The sequence below is a fragment of the Podarcis gaigeae genome (assembly GCF_964106915.1).
Source record: "Podarcis gaigeae genome assembly, chromosome: 5".
NCBI lineage: Eukaryota > Metazoa > Chordata > Lepidosauria > Squamata > Lacertidae > Podarcis > Podarcis gaigeae.
In genome coordinates, this window is record NC_139681.1 from 81,355,897 (window position 1) to 81,378,255 (window position 22,359).

At 44.8% G+C, this 22,359-nt stretch overlaps 1 protein-coding gene across 13 annotated transcripts in view; it reads left to right on the forward strand.

Moving 5' to 3' along the window:
* The window catches only part of LOC310844864 (schwannomin-interacting protein 1), a 384,519-nt gene that overhangs the window by 317,440 nt on the left and 44,720 nt on the right, over window positions 1-22,359 (forward strand). Inside the window, exon 1 of one of the 13 annotated variants that reach the window (XM_083739573.1) lies at window positions 21,931-22,199. The exons of 11 other annotated variants lie outside the window; for them this stretch is intronic. In XM_083739573.1, the coding sequence (XP_083595699.1) occupies window positions 22,170-22,199 (30 nt within the window). In that variant the 5' untranslated portion in view covers window positions 21,931-22,169. Of the gene's footprint in view, window positions 1-21,930; window positions 22,200-22,359 lie in introns of those variants that run through there. One more of the 13 variants, XM_083739575.1, reaches the window with a different exon arrangement.

Below are 22,359 nucleotides of genomic sequence, written 5' to 3' on the forward strand. Positions count from 1 at the left end.
GACTCCGCTAACCCAGAAATAGTGCTTCAGGTTAAGAACTTTGCTTCAGGATGAGAACAGAAATCGTGCTCTGGCGGCACGGCAGCAGCAGGAGGCCCCATTAGCTAAAGTGGTGCTTCAGGTTAAGAACAGTTTCAGGTTAAGTACGGACCTCCAGAACGAATTAAGTACTTAACCTGAGGTACCACTGTAGTCTTAGAAAGTAAGGATGGGGGCCTCTTGGGGGCCTCTTGAGGTTCTGCAGGGTTCCATTTGTCCCCCATTCTCTTCAACATTGTCCTGGTCCTCTCCAGCCAAGGAAGACACACACCAGGTAGTTGACCCTTCATTGACAAGAAAAGCACTTACAGCAGCTTTCATGGTGCTCCGGATACACAGGCACATATGTCTCTAGGCAGTTGTCCACAGTTCTAGGCCCACCTACTTGCCAAACTTATATACCCTCCCTTGACAGGTTTTGTGCCTGTAACCTGAGACTTCTGCACTGAAGTTGTAGCTGCTCTTCTCATTTCCAGTCTCTCAAGCTTCCAGGAGACATTAGGGTGGGGAAAGGGTGTGAGTCTACTGACCTGTCTATTCCAGAACAGCTTCTCCTTCTTCAGCCACATCCTGTGAACCTTCCTCCTTCTTGGACTGCCCTCACTCTCCTCCTCTCCTGGCTCCTGCCTTGTGGGTGGCACCCATCTTCATAGATCACTTGTCCTTACTCCTGGGTCACTCTTCTGGTCCCCTGCCTCCTCCACACAGTGGAGTCCTGCCAGTCTCTGACAAACATTGACATAAAGCAGCTGAAAGTGGTTCCTCAGAAACCTGGGGTGTGGTCATGTCCTCCATATGCTGGTGTATGTTCAGGTTGAGGCGCACGTTCGGTTCATGCACTCTTCAATTTAGGTTTCACTGTGGTTTTGTTTTGATTTTGTCTGGTTGTTTTCAATCCGGTACTGTGGAGTTTGTTGACTGCCCTGAAGGTCCCAGATGTGAAACGTGGAATAGATACATATTTATATTAAAATCGTCATCAACATCACAAGTCAATTTTGAGCATGAAACGGATTTCAAGAAGAAGCATCTGCTCCTTTGACCCAGTTAGAAAAATAGCAGCATGGAATGTCCTTATCTCTCTTCCATGTGTGTTCCTTTTGAGTGAGCTGATAGGTAAAGTGCTTCCCCCACTGTGGTTGGCTGTTGTGTCTGGCTCCATCCTAGCAACAGGGACCACAGAGTTCAGCTTCTGGCTCATTCTTCCCTAGGGAAACCCAGTGAGATGGGTCTCATTAAAGTCCCTTAAAAATGCCACTTTGGGGTGGATAACTGGACCGGCAGCAGGATTTGAATACTGCAGTGAGTGTAACTTTTCCAAAACTCATCAAAGCTATAGCCCCCTTCATGTGTTAATTGCAATTACCCATGCAGATAGATGCTTCCACTCAGTTGCTGGATAGAAGGGCCAAATTGCTTCCCCACCCAGTGGACTCCCAGAGCCTGTGCACATGGGAGCATGCAAACTTAGACAGTGCATTTGCTAGCTCCAACATGTAGACAAATACAGGAGCAGCTCCTACGGGGTCCAGAACCACAGTCTTCTTCCAGTCTAACTGCATGAAGACCCCTTCATGATTTATTTATTTTTTTGCATAAAAGAAGCTTATGTTTGTTTCCATATTCTTTAATCCCAGTTATTTAAGGGCACCGTCCTAATACTAGATTCACAAGAATGAGTGAGGTTAGGATCCAGCAGCTACGCCAACATAACTCCACTTGGGTGCCAGTAGCAGCATCCATTATTTCAATGCAGATAAGAGAAGCAAATTAGAGCAACTATTTTGGCACAAAGAAATGTTTTGGCTTCTAAAAATAGGGTTAAGTGGGCAGAAATCTTTTAGATGAAATAACTGGCAGAGGAAAACAAGACGTCACTGCCTGGTCATGTCTAGTACCTGCTTGTCAGAGCATGAACAACAAATACAGACACACACACGCGCGCACACACACTTGTTTGTTCTATGATATAAGGGGCAAGGCTGAGACTCACCCTTACGCTTCCTGCTGGTTTTTAGTTTTATTCATCCAACCGCTTAGTTGGCCTGTCTTTCCAAAACTACAGGGATGTTTATTTTCACGATATTGTGAATTTCATTTCATTTCCAGAACATTAGTCTGTGAATTATCCCAAAGAGTCTCAGTAATGCATGCATTGTTCATTTGCTGTTTTCGCACAGCTGTTGTCTTCCTGGCTTTTTCAAGCCATTCAACAATTTCCACTGAAAGCTGTGCTGGGGGGGGGCGGGAAGCGTTGGTTGATTTTGCTCAAGAACTCTGGGTCGTATCCAGTTATACTCAGGAGCAGACTCACTGAAATTAATGGACCTAACTTAATCAAGTCCATTATTTTCAGCAGGTCTACTCTGAGTAGGAAGAACATCGGAGACACAAACTTTTGCTCATACAAAACGTTCAGTAAATGGTAGCATGTTTTTACATACAAGGCCACGTACAGAATTTGGCTTTCAGCTTGATTGGAAAACCTAACATGGCATCCTCAATATAGATAGACTTTCTTCTATAACCACTGCATGCACAAGCGGTTTCTCTGAACAGCCCAGAAAGCCTGCCACCATCTTTTGTAGCTAGGCAGTTATCTGCGAAAACAGTATGTTGAAGGAAGTTTTACACAATGGGGGGGGGGGGTTAGTTCACAAACATCAAGAAATTTCGTCCTGTCGTTTATCTCCTACGATTAGAATTGACCATTAGCATTATCGCAGAGATTGTTTTTGTGAATGAGCTGCTCCTTTCTTACATTTGATGCATTTGGTTTCTGCATAGAAACATCACAGGCCCAGCATCTTCCATGGCCCTTTGCCCCCACTGTTCCCAGTATTTCTCTATGTGTGTACATGAATTTTAGTCCTTAGGGAGCCAAGAGACTCTTTGAAGCAAAAAACAAACAAACTAATGCAGCTATCCCTCTGGAACTTATCAGTTTCCATTCGCAGTAGAGTTTTAAGTGGCTTAAAGATTCAGAAATGTATTAACATAAATAAATAAATAAAAATTACTCAAGTTCATTCGGTACAAGTTACAGTCAACAAGTGCACCATCTGTGCGCACACATTTTTGAGCTGTTACAGTTATTCACATGTAATGTTCAGTGAGTGTACAGTCTGTGTACTAGGCCTGGGCGAAGTATCTATGGTATGAGGGCCAGATCCCTGCAAAGAGCCCCAAGGTCCCTGCTGATTGTGCTTGAGCAGGGGTGCGATACTAAGGCTCGGCTCAGGTGTGGTGTGGGAGCTGAGTCATCCCGGGCCCTTGAGGCGCTGGGCGGTAGTTTCACCTCAAGCCTCGCAAGCAGGGGCTTGAGGGGTTGGTACAGGGAATTGAGGTCGGAGTGAAACAATACAAATTGAAAGCATTTGCAGATGACCTGGTATTAACATTACAGGAGCCAGTCTCTAGTACTAAAAGAGTGCTAGAATTAATTTCTGACTTTGGTCGGGTGGCGGGATTCAAGTTGAACAAGCAAAAAACTAAGGTTTTAGCAAAAAATTTGACAACTGCAGAAACAGATGAGTTCCTGAAAGAAACAGAATTAAATGTGGTTAAAAAAGTAAAATACCTAGGGGTGTATCTGACCTCCAAAAATTTGAATTTGTTTAAAGACAACTACGAGAAATGTTGGTCAGAAATCAAAAGAGATTTGGAAACGTGGTCAAGATTGAAACTTTCCTTGTTGGGCCGAATAGCAGCTATAAAGATGAATGTATTGCCAAAAATGTTATTTTTGTTTCAGACCCTACAGATCGTGGACAAGGTGGAATGTTTTGGAAAGTGGCAGAAGGATATTTCTAAGTTTGTTTGGCAGGGCAAAAAGCCCCGAATAAAGTTTAAAATATTAACTGATGCGAAAGAAAGAGGGGGATTTGCCCTGCCAGACTTGAGGTTATATTATGAATCTGCAGCCTTCTGCTGGTTGAAAGATTGGATTTTACTGGAAAACACATGTCCTAGATCTGGAAGGGTTTGACAATGCTTTTGGGTGGCATGCATATTTGTGGTATGACAAGGTTAAAGTGCACAAATTGTTTAAAAACCACATTGTTAGGAGAGCAATTTTAACGGTCTGGACAAAATATAAAGACTTATTGGAGAGTAAGACTCCGAGGTGGCTCTCACCGGTGGAGGCCAAGGCACGTAAGAGACCTAACATGGAGGCCAATTGGCCTAAATATGGGGAAATAATTGAAAAGATTGGAGACAATTGGAGGTTGCAGAGCTTGGAAAAATTAAAAAACAAGGTGCGAGATTGGTTGCATTATGCACAAATTCAAGAAGTTTTTAAAGTAGACAAGAAGGTTGGATTCCAGGTGGAAAAATCGAAACTAGAGACAGAACTGTTAGAACCAAAAAGTAAACTACTTTCGAGAATGTATAACCTGCTGCTTAAATGGAATACCCAGGATGAGACAGTCAAATCCGCCATGATAAAGTGGGCGCAGGATTTGGGGCATAACATTATGTTTGAAGACTGGGAAAGGTTATGGAACACCGGAATGAAATTTACGGCATGTAGTGCCTTGAAGGAAAACATTATGAAAATGATATACCGGTGGTACATGACCCCAGTCAAGCTTGCTAAGATATATCACCTGTCTGATAATAAATGTTGGAAATGTAAAGAGGCGGAAGGGACATTCTTTCACCTCTGGTGGACCTGCCCGAAAGTGAAGGCCTTTTGGGAGATGATTCATAATGAACTTAAAAAGGTACTTAGATTTACCTTACCTAAGAAACCAGAGGCCTTCCTTCTGGGCATGGTGGACCAGAGAGTGCTTAAGAAGGACAGAACTTTTTTTATGTATGCTACTACAGCAGCAAGGATCCTGATTGCAAAGCATTGGAAGACACAAGATCTACCCACACTGGAGGAATGGCACACGCAGTTGATGGACTACATGGAACTGGCCGAAATGACTGGCAGAATCCGAGACCTGGGAGAAGAAACAATCGAGGAGGACTGGAAAAAATTTAAGGACTATCTGGAAAAACACTATAAGCTGTATGAATGTTAAAAAATGCATCTTTTAGGAAACTCTAGCTTCAGTAAGGTTAAACTAAAGAAATGAAAATTAAGGTACAAGAAGTCTGAGATAGAATAATGAAATAACTTTATTGTGTTTAAATGAAAATGTACATGATTTGGGTTATAACACATTTGAAATTGGGTAACATGATAAAACGAAGGATACAACAAGTAATGAAATAAGTTAACAAATTGCTGATGTTATGTATTACAGAGAATGCAGGGTTGGGAGGATGTGGGGAAGTCCAGTAGATTTGGAAAAAAGAACAAGAAAATTTGTAACCTTTCTACTTCACTCTTATAATATGTTCTTTATTCTTTTTTCTGTACTTTACAAATTCAATAAAAAATATTATAAAAAAAAAAAGCCTCGCAAGCAGGGGCCAATGCAGCTTCTTGTTTAACATCGTGGTGTGTCACCAGATCACAATGTTTGGCTGGTGAGACATCTTGACGTTGAAAACCTGACGAGTTTGGGGAACCCTGTTCTAAATGCTGGCAAAGTGCTCTGCTAGCTCTAAAGCAAGGTGATGTTTCTTGCTTCTCTGTAATATTAGATGGGAGAAAGGAAACAAAGGTTTAATGTATACATACAAGGCATTTGGGACGCGGGTGGCGCTGTGGGTAAAACCTCAGCGCCTAGGACTTGCCGATCGTCAGGTCGGCGGTTCAAATCCCCGCGGCGGGGTACGCTCCCGTTGCTCGGTCCCAGCGCCTGCCAACCTAGCAGTTCGGAAGGACCCCCGGGTGCAAGTAGATAAATAGGGACCGCTTACTGGCGGGAAGGTAAATGGCGTTTCCGTGTGCTGCACAGCTCGCCAGATGCAGCTTGTCACGCTGGCCACGTGACCCGGACAGCGCTGGCCCCCGGCTTCTTAAGCGAGATGGGCGCGCAACCCCAGAGTCGGACACGACTGGCCCGTACGGGCAGGGGTATCTTTACCTTTTACCTTTTAGTCATGTAAAGCTTGTATGCTTATCAAACTAGGATAAATCAATATTAAGTTTAATCGTTCTTTTCCTTAGGAAAGAAGCAGCTTAAACGCTGTTTCTTTCCACCTGCTTCAGCACTGTATTTTATCGCTGTGTCATAGGGACCTCTAGTGATTAAAATTGCATTACATCCTTTGATCTTGGAGGCGATATTTACATGTCTACCTTCATCCTGACCATTTACAGTTGCTAGCCTATTTTATGCAGCGGCATGAACATAGAAGAATAAATTATGGTTCAATGTATTGACTTTATTATGTTGAGTTAGTATGTGGAGATTTCTCTTTTTCTTCCATTAGTTCCACGCAAGCTCTCTCTGGGAGCTCTGGTACTATCCAGCTGATCCATCCACTTAATGAATTTGCTTTAGTTCTTTTATTTTTAACCTGATGGGAGATAATCAGTGTATTTCTTAGAGATTTGGAAATGAGATGCACATAGCCTCCAAAGAGAAAGAAAAATCATTTGTTCTGCTATTGTAGCGTTTCCCAAACTTGGGTCTCCAGCTGTTTTTGGACTATAATTCCCATCATCCTTGACCACTGGTCCTGCTTGCTAGGGATGATGGGAGTTGTAGTCCAGAAACAGCTGGAGACGTAAGTTTGGAAAACATTATGCTTTTGTGTTTCCCAGGGAGACTCATAGATGTTGAGTACTCAGCAGGAATACACTCAGCATGCCTTACTTTAGGCACTGATTGCCTTTTCTTTTAATGCTGTTACACGTCACCCACATCTCCATAGCAATGCAAGATTCCAGGTGCACACCCAGAATTTGAGTTTCCTTTTGGACAATGAGGCATGGCGGAGACTGTGGTGTCTTTATGATACATGACTTATTTACACATATATACAACCTGAGCCCACACTGGAGGGGTTCACAGCATTCACACCCCCAAGAGATTCTGGCTTCTCCCATAGACACAGCAGACTTGGACTTAAGCAGACCTCAACCACTGCTCTCAAACATTGCTCTCTGACTCTTCTGTCTAGCCTGTGGCTTTCTACCTCCGTTGCATAACTCCATTCCTAAAAATCATAACCTAAAATGCTGGCATGGTCTTTTAAACTACCCCTCAGTTGAGGGAGGGAGGAAGGGAGCCCACGCATTTGATCCTTTATCATCCTAATCACTTGTTACCACCAGGCTAGTCCTGGATTAATTAGCTTTTGACAAATGTTGATTCCAGAGAGTTAGAAGCATCTAGTGCACAGCTCAAATACACACATGGTTCTAGCAGCCAGTTTTAACACATAAGCCTTAATTAAATTCTAACACTTACTAAACCCAGTAATTTAGGGAATCTGGCACCCACAAACTCAAAACAAGATGATTGTATGGCTCACAGGCAGCCAGTCTGCAGCATGTGTGCCATAAGTGGGAGTGGAAGCATGGTTTGCAGCACACCTGGTCCGAAGCAGGAGGATCTGCTACAACATACCAGCTCTTCATATATGTATTTATTTCTCCTTCCCTCCCCTTCACACTCCATGCTTAGATTCTGCATTCACTTCTATGTAGAGGAGAGGAACATTGAGAAGAACCACGTCAGCCCAAGGCCACTCCCAACCTCCCTCCAATCTGACCTTCCCACTTTGAGCAGGAAGGTCTGAGGCAGGATTCCAAGAACATTTGTCTGATGGTGCTTGGAATCTCTCCATTCAGGCCTTCATGCTCAATGTGCAAAGATTGGGGTAGAGAATATGGGGGTGGCATGTTGTTGGGGGCAAGGCTACATGTATGACCCCATGCCCTCTACACAAGTAGGACTGCGTATGCTTGCAGAAGGGAGGGTAATTACCATATTTTTTGCTCTATAGGACGCACTTTTTCCCCTCCAAAAATTGAGGGGAAATGTGTGTGCATCCTATGGAGCGAATGCAGGCTCCATGGCTTCAGCGATAGCAACGCTAAGCCTCCGAAGCGCAGAGGGAGCTCTCCCTCCGCGCTCTGGAGGCTTCGTGTTGCTTTCGCTGAAGCCTGGAGAGTGAGAGGCGTCGGCGCGCATCGACCCCTCTCGCTCTGGAGGCTTCAGGGATAGCCGTGCACAGACCCTCCGGCAGGGAGAGGCTACACGCGGCTATGGCTTCTTTAGCCCCGCGCAGCCTCTCCCGGTAGGGAGAGGTTGCGTGGGGCTAAAGAGGAAGCCAGAACAGTGAGTGGGATCCATCCCACTTGCTGCCTTGGCTTGTGCCATAGCTCTGCGCAACCCCTCCGGAAGGGAGAGGTTGCGCAGCCTGTACGCTGCTCTTTGGGGCTGGGGGGAGAATAAGATTTTTTTTTCTTGATTTCCCCCCTAAAAACTAGGTGTGCCCTATGATCCGGTGCGCCCTATGAAGTGAAAAATATGGTAAGTCTCTACAATAGAACCTATGCATGAATAATTGAATCTTTGGCAACCTGCTGGCCCTGTCCTCACCATTGCACACTCTCCCTACAGTCATGTGTTTGCAATGAACATGAGCTTGGGATCTCGATCACGGGCTGCATATTCAGCCCTTCCTGCATATATGCCCCTGTGAAAATGTTTTGCGTAAATGCACAAATGTTAGTTGCAGTGCTGGTGGATCAGGAGGTATGGCCATTGGTGCGGACCTGCTTCCTCTTGTCCATGGATAGGTGTTGCACAATATATGAATCATTAATGAAGGCTTATAGCTATGACTTTTTACATGTTGTCATGGTTTGTTGTAGGTTTAGTCTAGGCTCTCTAAAACTGAGGGTGAAAAGCATTTCTTTGTCTCAGGATAGCCATCCACCAACTCTGTGATCTTGGCCTTTAGGGTTACTCATTTACCACAAGGGAACTGACACAGAGGAAGTGAATTACTCAAGGCTATAGGCAGGAGATCTGCTACTTTAGCTGATGTGACTCAAACAGAAGCTTGCTTTGGAAGAGGCAAATTAGCTTTCTTGGAAATGTTGACTCAAATTTCCAAATAACATGCTCACTGTAATGGTTCTAGGGGTTGCTCGTGCGTAAATCGTCGCCACACCTGGCTGGGCTACCTGGGTGAACCCTTTCTGTCTGGACAGCCACTCACCCGTGGCTGTCTCAATCGCTGGCAGAATCCGTCAGTGGGCGTTTCTTGAACTTCTTCCAGCAAAGAAGTTCTTTGACGCCAAGTCTCCTCCTACTCTCCCTGCGCGGAAGTCTTCTGCGCAGGGAGAGTGTGGGCAGCAGAGGACCCGTGCTCTCCCCGCTGGTCTCCGGCGAGGAGTCCTGGAGCCCCCTCGCCGATTCCCCCATCTGCCCCCCTTCTCCACTGGTGCTACGCTGATTTCCTTCCCCAGCAGATGGGCTGCCTCTCTCCCTACTGGGACCCTCTCCAGCATCCCTCTGGAGCCTTCCCTCCGCTTCTGGCTCCGATGGCAGTTCCCTGACACTCACCTTTGCAGGTTTTACGATGTTCCGGGGCAGGGCGGGGGGGAAGGCCAAGAGACTAAGAGCTACCCTTTCTCTGCCATCAATGGGTACCTTGTCTGATCTTAAGTGGGTACCTTGTATAGAGAAGTTGTTAATGTTTGATGTCTTACTGTGTTCTAATTAGTTGGAAGCTTTCCAGAGTGGCTGGGGTAACCCAGTCAGATGGGCAGCATATAAATAAATCATCATCATTCTTGTTCCATGTGGTTCCTCTCCAGAATACTGTAATGGTGCAGTGGTGTTGGAGAACAACTTCTTCTCCACCATTGCTGGAGTTTTAGCACTGACACAGAAGGAGCATGTAAAATGTAGAAGCAATATTTGGCAGCTTCCACTATGGAAATGAAGCAGCACTTTGAGACTTCTGCAAATTCTACCTGCATCTCTTGAGTGCAATGAGAAACATTTACTGGGTTCCACCAAAGGATGTGTAATAAATGAAAATCTGCCCTTATTCCCTTATGGGGGACACAAGAGCCCTTATAGAGTCCTTTGTAGGTTCTCCATTGGTTGGAGAAAAGAACAGAGGCCAGCCAGAGAATATTGAGAAGCAAAGCAGCTAGTATGCCTGATCTTTATTGAACTGTTGCAACAGGGTGCTCCCCACACACACAGGAGAGAGGAGGAGGACCCAGAACAAAGGTGTGCCTGCCCTTATATATAGACATTTTAAATTGCCCACCCTGGAGTCCAAGACCACCCCCAGAAACATCATACATACATCACAGAAGGGGTGTAGCTCAAGACCACCCCCCAGACACATCATACCTACATCACAGAAAGGGCAGTCTACATCAGAAATCTGAGTGTGTTGTTTACCTCCGGTCTGGCAGGTTACCTGTTAATGCTTACTTGATTGGATACCCTGGGGAGCCTGGCCAGTCTTTTGTAATAATACTTAGTTCCTGAGCCAGGTCACAGGCTCACCCTATTCATACACAGACCCTTAAGACAGGATTTGTGAAGGAAAAGACAATGGGGAGGCTTTTCCATTTTCTTTTGACTTTGCAGAGAAAACATTTGGTCAGTTTGTGAGCCAAAATGGCTTCTTGGCTGTTTTCCTGTGCTGCTTCAGACATGTGGTTTATATATTTATGTACGTGTTTGCTTGGTACATTTATAAACCTTTATTTTATATATATATAAGACCTCAATTTATTTATTTCAGATGGCTCCCCAAATAAGCAGCAGACAAAAGAAGTTCATAGAAGGGTGGAGAGACAAATATATTCAATAACAAGCCCAGTGTGTTTGGGGCTGAAGATAGCCCTTCGTCAGGGGAATGCTGTAGTTAGAAGCATGCAAGGTTGGCAACAGGGGAATGAAATGAGAAAACATGTTATGCTCCACACTGGAATGTCATTTGTTGTCAGGTTCATGCTTGTGTAAATCCTTGAAGCAATCTACTTATTTTTGTTTTGCAGACAAGATAGTGATTTTTCCAGGCATTCAAAACAGCTTTATGTGGATTACGGTAAACCCCTTGGATAAGTATCTAATACCTTAGTGGTTCATATACTTCTAGTTAGGAGAACAAGACTGTTATCCGTCAAGAGTCATGTTTTGTTGTTCCTTACAGAAGACATTTTATATTTCTTTTGCCCAGAATATGGGCAGATAACAAATGACCTGCAGGTCACATTCAATTGCATGGTCTTTGTTTCATTATTTTTTTTAAATGACAGGTTTCTAATTCTCAGTCTGGCACAGGAAAAAAAAAACTTGTTCAGTTTTGTTTCAGTTCTACCCTTCCTTCAAAGTCAGGGTTTCATGTTCAACATCTCATTTGGGTCTCACAACATTTCTGTAAGGAAAATTAGGCTGTGGGCTAGCCATTGGCTAAAGGTTACCAATTTTAATGCTAAAGCATTACCAGGAACACGCAGGGCTTTTTTTTCAGCTGGAACACACCCAAACTCTCATGAGAATTCTGGCACCTCCTAGGTAGGCACCATTGCCATTCTAAGAGAAAGAGGGAGGTGTTCCAGCACCTCTTTTTTCTAGAAAAATAGCAGTGGTTACACTCAAAACACTTTAAAATATTTCAGCATTATTTTAAAAAAATATGAGGATATACTTTGACCTTCAGCCTTACAACTAAAGCATGAGTAAAAGAACAGTATTTCCCCCCCGACTGTCCTCTACATACATTTCCAAGTTCCTTGAAAGCTAGCGCTGCCTCTTCTTTAAATAAATAGCTTTCCCCTGGCGTTTGTGCAAACTCTAGCCTCTGGCAGTGAAAAAAAGTATGACTAATTATGGGCAGGTATGCATAGCAAAATGTAATATGTCATTTGTGTGAGTAAGGGCTGGGTGGATATAACTGTCTCATAAATGGCCAGCCAGTGACTAATCTCTATTACTTGTTATTACAATATAAGAGAGATTGGAGTGTAGATTTCTGCTTTAACCAGAAAATAAAGCTGCAACTGGGAGCCTGTGGCCCTCCAGCTGTTGCAGGACTCCCACTCTTATCAGCCCCAGCTAGTACGCTCAGTGGTCAGAGACGATGGGAGTTGCAGTCTGAGAGCATTTAGAGGCTCCCCATTCCTGGAATGAAATGTGTGTGTGTGGTAAAATGGCCTGAGGCCAGTTGCAGAACGGTGCCAACCACATTGCGCTTAAGCACATAATGATTATAAGCTTGAAGAATATCTGTGAGCTTCTAAAGGGTGTGTGGAACCTCGGATCAATATTCTTGTAGTGCTATGCCTTCTCAGCAGGAAACCTGGCCACAGTATCTCTCTCATGTGATTGATTTATGTGCTTGCTTCATGTATTTACCACCTTCCTACCTGAGCACCCAAGGCAGTTGGCTGTTTAAAATTGCGTACAAGATACACGTACAAGGGGGAGGAAAGAAGAATAAGCAAAATTAAGGTGCCAGCTCACATTACTTTTGTAGGCATCCATCTGTCTCAAGAGCGTGACTGCGGGGTCGAAGTCAAACCACGGCATTAGCAGCACTCAAGTGACCTTCCCTTGCCACAAGCCTGGGCAGGGTGTATGGAGGTCCTGGGCTGCCGAGATGACAAGACCCCTCTCATGGCCTTGCTGATGTAGTCCAAAGGAAAGCAGAGAAGTACGTTTGGCACTAGCCTGACTGCAGGAGTTGCCAGAAGGAGGTGTACAAGACGTCATCCAGCTGTCTCAGAGACTCCACTCTGTATTTGTGTAGGGTTTACGCCTTAGCCCAGGCACAGGCAAACTCGGCCCTCCAGATGTTTTGGGACTACAACTTCCATCATCCCTAGCTAACAGGACCAATGGTCAGGGATGATGGGAATTGTAGTCTCAAAACATCTGGAGGGCTGAGTTTGCCTATGCCTGCCATAGCCTTTTCTTCTCCTGAAGATATCCCACAAGGCAGCGGAGGTTTAGGATCAGAGTTTTCCTTTTCCTAGATGGGCTACCTTCCCAGATTGATGAGCCCATCTGCCCCTCACTTCCCTTTATAGCATGGGCAGAAACTACCTTATTGACCGTTGAACCCAATATTTGTCTTGTCTACTAATAACAACAATAAAGGTAAAGGTAGAAGACCCCTGGACGGTTAAGTCCAGTCAAAGGCGACTATGGGGTTGTGGCGCTCATTTCACTTTCAGGGCGAGGGAGCCAGTGTTTGTCCACAGACAGCTTTCTGGCTCATGTGGCCAGCATGACTAAACCGCTTCTGGCGCAATGGAACACCGTGATGGAAGCCACAGCATACGGAAATGCTGTTTACCTTCCTGCTGCAGCAGTACCTATTTATCTACTTGCACTAGTGTGCTTTCAAACTGCTAGGTTGGCAGGAGCTGGGACAGAGCAACGGGAGCTCACCCCGGCACGCGGATTCAAACCGCCAACCTTCTGATCAGCAAGCCCAAGAGGCTCAGTGGTTTAGACCACAACAGCAGTAGTAGTAATTGTTGTTAATATTATTATTATTATTATTATTATTATTATTATATCTCTTAATGCCAAAATAGGCTTCTAAGCAGTTTTTAAAGTATAAAAAACAATTAAAGCAGGAGGTTCAGGTCAAGAGTTCAATAGAATACCCAGGTAAAGAGGTGTGTCTTCAAAAGTCTTACGAAAGTTATCTACAGAGTTATGTAATGAAACAGCTGGAATAAGTTTGTGGAGCGGAGGAACCAAATGGGGGTTTGTCCCAGTCAAGTTGTTGAAGAGGGCCTCACAACCTCGCTTTATTCTCTCCGATGCCATCAGATGGAAAGGCTGATGATGGATGGTCTGAGCCAATGGAGCCATACTCCAAGCTGTACTGAATTTTAAAGCATGGCGTCTGGAGTAGAATGTGCAGTACAAGGGTCCTGAGTTAACAGGAGCACATATACCTGGAATTACATGTTTGCTAGGCCCTGGAGAGAAACTTTCATTGTTTAAAACAATAATAATACAGCAATGCTATGCATTATCCACCAGTGTGGTCACTGTTTGTCTTTTAGGTATGGAATCAATATGTCCATAAATATAAATATTACTTAATGCAATGTACTGGGCCAAGGAACTTCCATGATGGTTCCTCAGCACTGGTTCCTGACATCAGAACAAGGGAGCAGAGTGTTCCTTCCATACAGCAGTGAAATGTTTTTAACCCCAAGGCTGCCTTCCCTTCTGGTCAACGCGATAGATGGGGCCTGAGGCAAAAGGAGGTGGGGCAATGCACATAAATTCTACATTTGTGCAGTAGGCTAGTTTATAAACACCCTTGCACACCCCTCAATATCCTATATCTGGGCAAGCAAGATTGATGTTCAATGACACATTCCAGCCAGGCAAAAACACTAAAGAATGTGACACAGGGCCAGTGTGGGCCTGGGGAAAGATGATGGGGCTGGGGAGGACATGTGGTCTGGGGAGAGTCCCATGGGGCAGTTGGAGAGGCATGGAGACCCACATTGGGGCCCCAGGCCTGAGGTTCGCCAACCCTGGTCCAAACCCTCCAAGTGTCCCTATTTTCCAGGGACAGTCCTGGATTTACAGAAGCCATCCCAGTTTCTGATTTGATCCCAGAATGTCCTGCTTCTCCTTAGGATGTCCCTATTTTCATCGGAGAATTGTTGGAGGGTATGGAGTTATGTGACCCTCAAGCCGAGGAGATAAGTAGCTATACAACTCTTGGAAGGCATCTGAATGCAGCCCTGTGTAGGGATGTTTTGAAATGTTTAATGTTTCATTATGTTTTTATATATATTGGAACCCGCCCAGAGTTGATTGGGCATCCTAGGCAGATGGATATGTTATAAATTATTATTATTATTATTATTATTATTATTATTATTATTATTTGAATAGGGCATTCCTATTTTCATTAGAGAAATGTTGGAGGGTATGCTGGTCTCTATATAATCTGCTACCTCTCTACTTATGCCAACAAAAATTAAATGAATGTTTCTGATACTAAACAAAGGTAGAAGACATCTGAAATTGCATTACTGTAGCTGCATTTATCAGTAACTTTTGTGCTCAAACGGATGAACCCGTTATTAATTTCCTGATTTGTGCCTTGGTAGACATATCTTTTTCACTCAGGTATTCCTAATTAGTGATCCTGATCCATAGGTCACAGGCCTTCAGTGATCCTGATGCATAGGTCACAGGCCTTCAGTTTCTAAGTGAGTCTCCACTGGATTTCATTCCACAGTAATGGAAGGTTAAGTTCTGATATGCTGCATGTGTTATGCCACTGCTACCTAGATAATATTTTAAAGGGAACTAATTTCTCTAGAGGCCTCCCTTGTGTGGAGTTATTCCTACAGGCGTTTAATAATTGCTGCATGTTAGCTGCATTCACTAAAGCCATATCCCTTCTTTTCCCTCTCAGCTGCTTAGAGGATTAAGAGTTTCCAAGCCATAGAAATACCTGAAATACCAGGGTAGGGTGGAACAGAGCCTGCAGGGCTGTGAAACATTCCGGCAGGCTTGGTGAATTCAAAGCATGTGTGAATTTAAGCAATGAGAGAGTGTTTGTTTTTGCTCTCAGCACATCCTGGCTCAGGGAGGAAGAGATAAGAATATATTAGTGGAGGTTTTTAAGGAAGGTTGGCTTGAGTTTGCAATCTTCTTTTCCTTTAAAGCGTTTATATCCCACCTTACCGTAAAAGGACATGGTAACTGGGAAAAAGAAAAGAAAACAGCCAGGAAAGATAAAGGTAAAGGTACCCCTGACCGTTAGGACGCAGGTGGCGCTGTGGGTTAAAGCCTCAGCGCCTAGGACTTGCCGATCGAAAGGTCGGCGGTTCGAATCCCTGCGGCGGGGTGCGCTCCCGCTGCTCGGTCCCAGCGCCTGCCAACCTAGCAGTTTGAAAGCACCTCCGGGTGCAAGTAGATAAATAGGGACCGCTTACCAGCGGGAAGGTAAACGGCGTTTCCGTGTGCGGCTCTGGCTCGCCAGAGCAGCGATGTCATGCTGGCCACGTGACCCGGAAGTGTCTCCGGACAGCGCTGGCCCCTGGCCTCTTAAGTGAGATGGGCGCACAACCCCAGAGTCTGTCAAGACTGGCCCGTACGGGCAGGGGTACCTTTACCTTTACCTTTTACCCCTGACCGTTAGGTCCAGTCGCAGACGACTCTGGGGTTGCTTGCTCATCTCACTCTGTAGGCCAAGGGAGCTGGTGTTTGTCCACAGACAGCTTCTGGGTCATATGCCCAGCATGACTAAGCCGCTTCTGAAAAACCAGAGCAGCGCACGGAAATGCCGTTTACCTTCCCACCGAGTGGTACCTATTTATCTACTTGCATTTGACATGCTTTCGAACTGCTAGGTGGGCAGGAGCTGGGACCGAACAACAGAAGCTCACCCTGTCCCAGGGATTCGAACCTCCGACCTTCTGATCAGCAAGCCCTAGGCTCTGTGGCTTAGACCACAGCGCCACCCACATCCCTACCAACAGCTAGGAACATTTACTAAAAGCAAGAGTTAAACATGGCAGTATAACGCATGAATTAAATGCTAGTAAAAGGGAGCAGCAATTAAAACAAAGGCAATAAACTGGAAGCAACAAATAAATCCTCATAACTGAAGCCAACCAAAGGCCATATAAGACAATGAAGAAATCTAACACAAGACTTCCTAAAAATGAAGGTTAATGCCATACAACGGACAGTAATCCAAGTGGATGCTCCAAAACTAGTGATTAGGATGACCATATGTCCTACTTGACTTTGGAGAATAGGGTTATCCCTTGCTACTAGCCAGGTTGACTGTGGTCTATGTCCAAGGTTAGAGGTCAGCTTATGAATACCATTTGCTGGAATCCACCGAGAGGGGTGCTCTTGTGCTTGAGGGCTTCCCACAGTCATCTGGCCCTGCCTATGACTTATTCTCATGACTAGCCCACTCCCCATCTTAGTGTTTTGGAGCACCCCCTACTGAAAAATTCTCAGAGATGCCCATGCCTACCCATTTAATGCATTGCCTGACTTTTGATATGTGTCGCATCCAGGTTGTCCCCAATTAATTTCCCCATTGGCTTCATCCTTCCCCAAGGGGGAGGGGAGGTGGATCTTACTTTTTCCTTACCTGGACCATGAGTGTATTGAAGAGGCCTGCTCTATCTTTCCTTCTCCCTCTTGCAATAACAGAGACACTGAGGTGAATGGAGGAGCTCAGAGGCAGGTTCCTCAAGGGATGCACTTTTCAAGAAGGCTGCTGACCAATCAGCAGAGAGATAATTTTGTCATAAATGGGGACTGAGCCAGTGACCGTCCGGCTGGTCTCTGTTCCAGTACAATGGTACTGTGGCTTCACACTTCAAAACTACCATCTTGAAGGGGAGAAAAGTACAAGAAACTTGTTTTGTTTTCATTAGCCACTAGCTGGCAGGGTTTCGCGGTCAGCAAAGAACACGAGGATTCGCCATTTCTGAGCACAATGTTGTTTTCTTCTGTAAAATCAGTATCTTGTGTTACCCAAGCCAGTTCCTTAGATTTCTAGGTGTACTGGTAGACTGGACCCCAGATGGAGACTGTTCATTTGTATCAGAAGCCTTTGCTTCATACACTTTGAGACTCAGCCATGGTCTCCCTTTAAGATCTGAATGCAAATGGATGTTTCTACAGTTCACTGCTGGATTGGGTCCTGAGTGCAACCCATTTAAACTGGCTTGCCACATTCTTCTGTAGCATGAAATAAGAAGAAAATCCCCATCCTGCAGGGATCGCCAGAAAAGAAATTAGCTGTTATGTGAATGGCTGTCTTTCCTACTTTGCACCTTGCCACACCATTGCTGTATCCTGCAAAGATAAAAGTAACACTTGTCAGAAATTTGTTAGGTGTGAAACAGCTCTGAGTCACTGTCACTTCAGTTGTTGATGAGCCAGCGATGTAAGAAGTGAGAAATTCTATCATGATTTTAAAAAAAACAAAAAGTACCTATATTTGGCATGAAAGCATTACGTAATATGAGCCTGAAGAAAAAGCACTGGAGAAGTTATTCTCACACTGTGATCTTCTGCCTTGTTTTTAATAGATTTTTACCTCAGCCTTTGCGTGGGCGGATGGGAGTTTTAGTCCAAAATACAGTGGTACCTTAGTTCTCAAACTTAATCCATTCCAGAAATGCATTCCAAAACCAAAGCGTTCCAAAACCAAGGCGCGCTTTCCCATAGAAAGTAATGCAAAATGGATTAATCTGTTCCAGACTTTTAAAAACAACCCCTAAAACAGCAATTAAACATGAATTTTACCATCTAACAAGACCATTGATCCATAAAATGAAAGCAGTAAACAATGTACTGGGTTCCACACAGTCACAAAAACAAAACAAAACTAGGTAAAGGGAAAAGTACCCCTGACCATTAGGTCCAGTCGTGGACGACTCGGGGGTTGCGGCGCTCATCTCGCTCTATAGGCTGAGGGAGCCGGCATTTGTCCACAGACAGCTTCCGGGTCATGTGGGCAGCATGACTAAGCCGCTTCTGGCGAACCAGAGCAGAGCACGGAAATGCCTTTTACCTTCCCACTGGAGCAGTACCCATTTATCTACTTGCACTTTGACATGCTTTCGAACTGCTAAGTGGGCAGGAGCTGAGAGTGAACAATGGGGGCTCACCCCTTGCAGGGATTCGAACCACCACCCTTCTGATCAGCAAGCCCTAGACCACAGTGCCACCTGCGTCCCTAAAAACAAAACTAAAAAGCCGCAAAAACACAAAATAAATAGCAAAGACAGACAGACCTTAGCGTAACACTCAAAACGGAACTGTGGCACTCAAAACAGAAGTGTAACACTCAAAATGGAGCACGTTCAGCTTTCAAAGAAAGCTCTCAAACATCGGGGTTTGCAGTGTTTGGGTTCCAAGTTGTTTGAGTACCAAGGCGTTTGAGAACCAAGGTGCCACTGTATATGGAGGGCACCAGGTTGGTGAAGGCAGTTTAACAGTGATATAGCAGAAATTAAGTATAGTTAAAGAACAAATTAGATCTTTCTCTTGTAAATAAAACAAGCCTTCTCATGCACAGTTGAAAGAAAAAGAGTTTGCCAGCAAAATAAATATGGAAAACTTGCTGTTTTTGCTTCCTGTTTCTCCAAACCAAACAAGATACTTCACCTGCTATGTGTACTCCAGGCAACTTCCTTTCCTGGGAAACAGTTGCCTCACTTCCTTGCACAGTTCTGTATTTAATACATAATTTCAGGCTGCTTTCAGAGACCAAGGCATGGATTCCACTGGCATGACCTCTTCTAACTGCACTGCACATCTTCTGCTTAATGGGCACTTAAGAGAGGAACCATTTGTGAGGTCTTTGGCTTTAAGGGAGAGGAGCAGAAACGCCTGGGAAGCAAATACTTAATCCTGCAGATTGCTTTACAGGCAGAACCTCAGTTTACCACTTGTGGGCTTTCCAGGGTCATCCTGCAAAGAGAGGATCCTGCAAGCTCTCCTTATGTTCTTATGTGTACCAGTCCCACAGATTTCAGTTGAACTCAGTTCTAGCAGAATTTGGGGTGGACTGCTGCTCTCAGTTTAGCATGCTCAGGTGCATTGACCAGAATGCAAAGAATGGTTATAGCAAAGCACCCATGCTTCATTACTGATGAGTAATCTGTCTCCCCTTTGCCCTTGCCAAATAGCCGTTGCCTTGCTTGAGGGAAATGAGGGAAGGTGTCCAAGAGGCTACATGCAGCAACAGCAGAGAGGCCCATTTAGGATGTAACACTGAACTATGGTTTAGCACACTGGTGACTAACCTGCAGCACTCTGGATATAATGGGCAGCAGTTTGCATCCGCCCCAACAAGCACGACCAGCAGTCCGGGATGGAGTCCAGCAGTGCTGGGCAATACAGTAGACCCTCTGGATACAAACTTAATTCATTCCAGGAATCCATCCGCAACCTGAAAATTCCGTATCCAGAGGCACCACTTCTGCGCACACATGTGATGCAATAGAGTGCTTCTGTGCATGGGCGCATGGCGAAACCTGGAAGTATACACTTCCGGGTTTGCCGTGTTCACAACCCGAAGTTTATGTATCCGGAGGGATACATAAGTACAGTCATACCTCAGGATGAATACGCTTTGGGTTAAGCATTTTCGGGTTGCACTCCGCAGTGGGAGAAACAAGCTGCATTGGGCTGGCAGTTTCACCCTGGTGCCTTGAAGGCCCAGGCCCAATCCAACTCATTCCTCCAGGCGTAGCGGTGGAAGGAGTCCCTGCGCCACCAGCACCCAGCATGCTGAGGGAGGGACAAGCTCCATCATCTACCAGCTCGTTCTTCCCTCGGTTTGAGGGCCAGAGCACAATGGCGTCTTCACCCAAGCAGTATATTGCAGGTGGAACCACTGCCACTCCTGAGTCAGGAGCGGTGGCGGCAGTTTCACCTGCGATATACCACCAGGTGAAGACACCATTGAGCCCTGGCCCTCAAACTAGTATCAATACATGGCCCAGGCCTAGATTCCAGCAACATCTGAAGGTCCACAGCTTAGTCATCCCTGGTTTAGCATTGTATGCATGAGCAACAACAAACCTCATGCCCATGCACTCTCACCTCCTTTGGCACAACCAGAGGGGTGGGGTATGGGATTGGAAGCTTTAACACTTGCTTTTAAACTAACTGCTTTGTTTATGCCTGAACGCAGTTCAACTCTGGTTTGATTGTTTGAACAAACTGGAGTTCAAGTTAACCAGAGTTCTCTGAGTTTGGATGTAACAAGAAACACTGGTTAGTTTGGGAGCAGAAGCTAAAGCCTTTCTCAACCTGTGGGTCCCCAGATGATGTTGAACTACAATTCCTATCACCCCTAGCTAGCAAGGCCAGAGCTCAGGGATGATGGCAGTTGTAGTCCAACAACATCTGGGGACCCACAGATTGAGAACCGCTGAAAGCTTCTACTTTCCCTGTGGTTATGCCAGAAAAGCGGGAGCGGAGGCCTATATGAGCGTGAAGCCGACAGAAGCACATGCGCATAGTGTTTACACATGGTTTAAATTTACTTCCAAACTGGTCCTCTGAGCTTGGTAATGCCTGGTTCCTACTTCTCTGTTGACCCATTGTGTTGAAGTTTATTTGGTGGACTGTGTGTGCTGCAGAGACATCTGGGTCCATTCTGATCTCTAGGTCAAGGTACTTCTGTTTTTTTCTTTTTTTCTTTTTGAACACACATGTGCAGCTGGTCTTTTCTGAGCAAACAAAATATAATTGGGACAGGAGATAGCTCCTTTGTTCTTCTTTTAGGAGCCAACATTAATTTTGCATTAAAGAAGCTAACAAAATGACCACCAACAAGGATATGAAATTTAAGGATGAATTTGAAACTGCATGCGTAACTGAATTAATAGCATTGCACCCTATAATTGCTGCAGGTCAGACATGAAAAGAGGTTGTCAAAAATTCAATCATGGTTTTCAGATATTAGTAATAACCCCACCCCCACCCCAGCACATACTACTATGTCTTACTGAGTGATTTAATGCCTTGGATATTTCTTAGTAAAATACATGATCTTTCTGCAGAGAGAAATACCAGGTGGTTTTGTTTTGCATCTGGAAAGGTTGTTCATTATCATAATATTTGCCTGAATGTGTCCTTTTATCTGCATATTTCTTCTTAAAGATAGGGTTATGCATTTTGATGTTTTATTTAAAAAATGTTACTTTCTCTTTAAGCTCCTAGTACAGAGTCAAATATTGTCTTATGTGCTTTGTCAGAAAAAATGACTGCACGGAGAACAGGGCTGGCGGTTCAAGGCAATCTATTGATCTATCTTTCTGCATTCCCTTTTCTCTTTAATGAGGACTAGAATGTTTCCACATCAGTTAACCGCCTCCATAAAGCACCAGAAGGTCACACCAGCATCACACCCGTCTTTTTTTCTTTGTGTCTATAATATAATTGGCTGATTGTGCTGGTGATGAGTGAGCTCGCCTCCCCCCCACCCCCACCCCCCGCAATTCCCCCAGAGCAGTCTTGGCTACATGTTATTAAACCTCATTGCTCGTTCCCTGAGGAGAACAGCTCTGCTGCGCTCCTCGCTAGCAAAGCCAGTGCCATTGCGCAGGTTGAAACGGCAGAAACAGCATCCATTTTAATCTGCGGGAAGCCTCTCGGTTTACAAGGGCGTTCTTTTCTCCTTCAGATGCTGTAAAAATTAACTGTGCAGCTTCTGTAAACATTCTTGGCTCTCGGTGTCTGGTTTCTGTATGATGCACTGAGATGGTACACCAGGAAAACTGTTCGTATCAGGTAAGAATTAAAAGCTCTTCTGCCATAATCGGCATCATCCCTTTTAGAAGAGAGGAGGGAAGAGGCCTGCCTTTTTTTACTTGTTTTTTATTTCGATGCAGCAGGTTGCTTCCTTTCAGCTTATGTAAAATTGGGTCACCTTTCTAAATGGAAGGATTTC